This window comes from Apis laboriosa, unplaced genomic scaffold, assembly GCF_014066325.1.
Source record: "Apis laboriosa isolate Shangri-la unplaced genomic scaffold, ASM1406632v1 scaffold68_cov148, whole genome shotgun sequence".
Lineage (NCBI taxonomy): Eukaryota > Metazoa > Arthropoda > Insecta > Hymenoptera > Apidae > Apis > Apis laboriosa.
This window is the reverse complement of record NW_025224135.1, coordinates 4,900,556-4,906,099: the sequence shown is the minus strand read 5'-3', so window position 1 is coordinate 4,906,099 and position 5,544 is coordinate 4,900,556. Positions and strand designations below refer to the sequence as shown.

Genomic DNA, 5,544 nt, shown 5'->3' with positions numbered 1-5,544 from the left:
TTCATTCTTGTACAATAATTTTTGCTACATATTATAACTGTATATTAGATATTGTTCAAATCATATAAATTTCGTTGTTAATATATTATACATTATATATTGTTCAAATATATAAATTACGTTATTACAAATAAATCTTGCATTTATAAAAAATAAAAAATTTAATTTTCAAAAATAAATTTGTAATCATAAATTTTTAAATAATTATGTAAATATAAAAGTGAATATTATTATAAAATATAAAATATATATAGAATATGTTATAGAATAATAACATTAAACTATTAATATATATAATAAATATATATATATATTTATTATATATATTATGTACATAAAGTAAGCTAAAAGTTTAGTTTAAATGCATGAACACAGAAAAATGTAGTAAAAAATATTAAAGTGCTATCCTATGTATTGATAATATCATATAATTTGTACATCTCAATTACAATAAATTATAAATATTGTGATAATAAAAATATTAAACAATGATTGTTTTCAAAACTTAATAAAATTGTTTATATTTTTTTATCATATTTTTATTTATGTATAATTATTAAATAACGATCCTTATCATAAGAGTATTTACAATAGAAAAAAAAAATTTGAAACAAAAAAATTAATACAAAACTATATCATTCAATGATTTTTAAAATCTTTTATTAATATATGTTATAATATATTTCTTTTCATATTCTGTCGTTTCTACATTCAAATAAATGAAGATTGAATTTTTTAAATAAAATATTATAAACAATGTGATACATTTTAAAAGAAAAAACAAAAGAGCGAAATGTAATTCAATTTTTTAATACAATAAAGCATGATAGAATTCATTATTCTATAAAACAATTGTCATGTGTATATACGTTAACGATATAACAATATTAGTATCATATATAATGCAATTTATTTTGAATGTCAGTGGTTAGTTATATATATATACAATATTCAAGTTATAACCTTAATAATAATATAATCACACTGGATTTTTAGATTTTGGAATGCCTAATAATCATATAAGAGTCAAATCGATTCACAAAAAAACATTGAAGAAAATGGTTGTCTCAATCTTACGATAATTAATTGTATTATTTATTTTTTTTTTATTATTAATGTTGCATGCTTTACCAAAGTATACACAATCCATAATAAACAATATCATAATTCTATTAAAGAATAGTTATAAAAAATTATATATTCACAATTTATACAATTTAATTATACTTAGACTAAAATATGATGTTTTTATCATTCCTTATATGTTTATAGAAGTTTTTGTTTCAATAAAACAATAATAACTACAATAATAATATATTTTTTTTGAAAATGTGAACTTGAAAACAGTTTTGGAAAAACAATAAGTGTCTTCTATATGTTATGATAAAGATCTTGTAATACAATGCATATTTTTAATATTTTCTCTTAGTACCTGTATTCATATACATATAAAAAAGTAAAAAATCAAATACATAAAAAACATAAATCATTATTTTTTCTTTAATATCACATATTTTATATTGAAGTGACTAATCTGTAAAAGAAGTTGTATACACATATACAAATATATATTAATTTATACATAACTTTGAACATATGTAAAAAAATGAAAAGCAATAAGTAATTGATATGATTATAATTTAATTTCCACTTTAAGAATTTACATTTCTAAATTGAAATAAAAAAAAAATATAATTATATTAATTTATATAATATTAATATTAATATTTTATATAATATTAATATCATATTAATATATGATATTATTTTTATAATAAATTAACATAGCATTTTTTAATTTTATTTTATTTATTTTATTTATATATAATATAATAATAAAACATAAATTTTTTGTTATTTTGTAAAATATAATTTTTACTTATCACTTTTCATTATACTCTATTGATTAATAAAAATTGAGCAAGAGCTATAGGTAACATTTATGAGTAACAAAGTATATGTAATAGAAAATTACATTTTAAGTAAAAACATTATAAAGTAACACTTATTTGTAATGCATAGTTAAGAAAATGCAAACAAAAAATTTGTTTATAATATATTGTCTATACTAATTTTTTAATATTGATCATTTTAGTGCCACATTATTTATTTCATATATTTCTACAAATTCATATCTTATAATTACTTTATGTATTTATTTATAATTCTTTAACATTGATGTCATGAAATATTGAAAATATTTTTTAATAGAATTTTCAAGATAAATAAATAATAATTTTATTATTTTAAAAATTGTTTAATAAATAAATAATTATTCAATGATGGTAAGGATCAAATTATTGTAATTAATTAGTAGAGTATATAATTTTAATTTAAATTTTTAGTAAACAATATATGTTACCAAATTTGAAATTATAATATAACATTAATATTTTACTTAAACACTTGCTGTATTTATAATGCTGTACAATTTATTGTGAAAATAATATATAATACAATTAAAATGATTTATCAAAGATTTTGCTAAATAATAGTTTACAGGTACAACAAAATTATTTCTTTAATAATCAATATTGTGTTAATTTTTTCATGTACAAAAATAAAGATTTGTTTCTATTACAAATGTTATAAAGAATAATGCAGATATTTAATACTTTTGTACATGTAATTTTAATCTAAATTATTAAATTTTAATTGAATTAAATTAAATTATTAAATTTAAAATGAAAATAAGAAACAAATATGCAATGAATACCATCTATGTTTACAAGTTCAAAGATAAACAAAAATAATGCATTTGAATTAATCAATTTACAAATGAATATAAAATAAGTCTATCCTCTCCCCATATTGCATGTCCAATACATAAACTGACAATTTATATTTTTCCATAATATTACTTCTACAATCAGTAAAATAGATTGAGACAACCTTTTCTATTCGCTCGCAGTATCTAAGATAATTAGGAGCGCTAACTTAATTTAGTGACTAGAACAATAATTAATATAATAACGACTATGATTGCGAGTAACAATAGGACAAAAACTTTTCGTCGATATTTACTTTGGTAATTACTTGCCTTGATTAACTCTTGTGCTCCTAGTTCAACATTTCCATGTACATTTTCTATATGATTATCTATTGTATCTATAATAAAAAAGAATTATAAGAAAATTTACAAAAAAATTAAATATTTATATGGAAGCCAGAATCACTTACTGATTGTATCTCCTTGCTGATATACCAATGCTGCCAATTCACGCATTATTTGGTTCACATCCAAAATATCTCCTTCGATCCGTTTTATTCTATCTTCTCTTTCTAACAGTAACCCTTGTTGAAATTCAAGATTCCTACGCATATCAGAAAAGTGAAATTACTTGCAGATTATTTTTTCATTATTTTTTGATATAATGAATAATGTTATTTCAGAGTTTGTATTAATATGCATTAAAACAAACTTACCACACACTCAAGTGTATTTTATAACTTCTCTATATTAATAATACATGTTGCAATTATTTAATCTTTTCAGTGAAATTTTTATATTCAAGCTACTTCAATATTCATATTATAAAATCCACAAAATATGCTCATCTTATAAAAATCATGAAAAAAGCCTATTTGAATTTTGAATCTTTAATAAGATTAATAATGTTAGCCATCTCTGAACCCATTGTGTGCAGACTGTGAGAAATAGTCAAGCTTTTTTCACTATTTATATGTGCAAATATAGTTATATATTTATTTATAAGTTAATATATAGTTTACATTCAAACCTTTGTGTCACTCTGTGTTCATCCTCCTGAGCTTGAAGTAAACGTTGTTGTTCCTCTTCTTCTGAATTCATAGGATTTTCTATACTAGTTGTAAGCAAAATATGCCTCTTCATTTTTTCCACAATTGACTATAAATTTCATAATAAATTTCATAATAATAAACTTATATTTCAATAAAATTACAAAATATATAATAGTAAAATATTACTTACCTTTTGCATATCTGAATATCTTTGCAAAGCATCCTTGAAATCAGTAGTGAGTTTTTCAATTTGCAACTTCTGTTGTTTATCACCTCGCCTCATTAACACTGTCAGTCTTGCAATATCTTTGCTTGTTTGTGTTACTACTTGATTTGTGCTTAATTGTGTGACATGCCTTATAAAAAATAAATAAAGAGAATAAATAAAAACTCAATATAAAATAAAAGAATATATATATTATGTAATGAACTATCTCTTAATATTTATTTTTATTATGTTTATATATAATAAAATAAAATAAAATATAATTTTTTTTTCACTTTAATGAATATTATATATTCTAAGTTACATGATCTTTTATTTTAGATCATATTTCATATTACAATATAACATAAAAATTACTTACACCTTATCTCTTAGACCCTGATTATCTTTATTGGTTCCAACATTTTTATATGCTCGTTCAAGTGTTCTCCAACTTGTATTAATTGTATATATATTAGTTGTAATATTTTCACTGAGACTATAAAGTTCAGTAGGACTAAATCCTACATCAGGTACATCTGTCCGTTGATCTGTGGACCCATATGTTTGAGAACTGTAAGCCATTCTAAAAATAAAAATAAATTGCATTATAATTCCTTTCTAAAAAAAAAAATTAAAATATTTGTGAATTATAAGTATTAATAAAAACATTTTTATCTAATAATCTTTTTACATATAACTAAATGTTTTCATTATATATATATGTAATAAAATCATAAAACTTTTATGACAAATTTATGAAGAACATTGATATGCTATCATATATATGAATCATTATTAAAATTTTAATGACATATATATGTACAGTACATTTTTATATATTGTAATTTATTTAAATTAACATGAAATTAATATAATCTTTTATTTATATAATTTTTATTATACTATTAAATAAATATATATTTCGTGCATTCAAATCACGTATAGAATTTTAATAAAATTCTATATAATAAATTATTATTTTATATTTTTTGTCGATGATAATAAATGCAAAATTTATTAAATTGCATGAAATAATATAATGTAAATATTAAATGAAAATTTTTAAAACTAAAAGTGATACATTAACTCAAGATAATATTATACAATTTTATGTTATATGTCGAATGTTGTAATAAATCAAATTTTAATCGATGTATTAAAACCATTCTGTGTGATTGCATAGAACAGAATAATCATCTAATAGTATATGACGAATATACGGAGAATTAAATTAATGTAAAATAACAATATAAAATATAAATGAAAATAAACATCACGAACTATGCAACAAACCTGAATTATTTTATCACAAATATTCTTAATACCTAAATATAAATTGCTTTATTAATTCACATTTAAAAATCAGAAGAACTATTTTTATGTATCGAATCTTAGAAACTGACAGTTGCTTAAATGATCTAATCCACCGCCCATGTGACAATAGTCTCTTTGTATTTGCAACCGCGAATTTAATAAATTCCTATATTATCGATATTTTTAAGTTCTAATATGATAAATGAAAACAAACATTTTAATTAATATATAATAAAATTATATTTATTCTTTGATAATAA

General features: G+C 19.5%; 1 protein-coding gene across 2 annotated transcripts; it reads right to left on the bottom strand.

The window, feature by feature from the left end:
- Nucleotides 1–2,591: 2,591 nt before the first annotated feature.
- On the bottom strand, nucleotides 2,592–5,373 carry LOC122718822 (syntaxin-12). Of its 2 annotated transcripts, XM_043944174.1 has the most exons (6): nucleotides 5,264–5,373; nucleotides 4,350–4,553; nucleotides 3,953–4,118; nucleotides 3,741–3,868; nucleotides 3,181–3,314; nucleotides 2,592–3,108 (listed from the first exon to the last, which is right to left on the bottom strand). In XM_043944174.1, the coding sequence occupies exons 2-6, from the start codon at nucleotides 4,550–4,552 to the stop codon at nucleotides 2,933–2,935; spliced, it is 807 nt and encodes a 268-aa protein (XP_043800109.1). In that variant the 5' UTR covers nucleotide 4,553; nucleotides 5,264–5,373; the 3' UTR covers nucleotides 2,592–2,932. The 2 variants fall into 2 exon arrangements, with proteins under 2 accessions (XP_043800109.1, XP_043800108.1); XM_043944173.1 differs by lacking the exon at nucleotides 5,264–5,373 and having other exon boundaries at nucleotides 4,350–4,576.
- Nucleotides 5,374–5,544: the final 171 nt, after the last annotated feature.

Coding starts and splice junctions, on each gene's coding strand:
- LOC122718822 (XM_043944173.1), bottom strand. CDS start 4,576: ATGCAATTTATTTTTATTTTTAGAATGGCTTACAGTTCTCAAACATAT. Junction 3,315..3,740: donor GAACACAGAGTGACACAAAG/GTTTGAATGTAA, acceptor TGATATGCGTAG/GAATCTTGAATTTCAACAAG. Junction 3,109..3,180: donor TCAGCAAGGAGATACAATCA/GTAAGTGATTCT, acceptor TTTTTATTATAG/ATACAATAGATAATCATATA.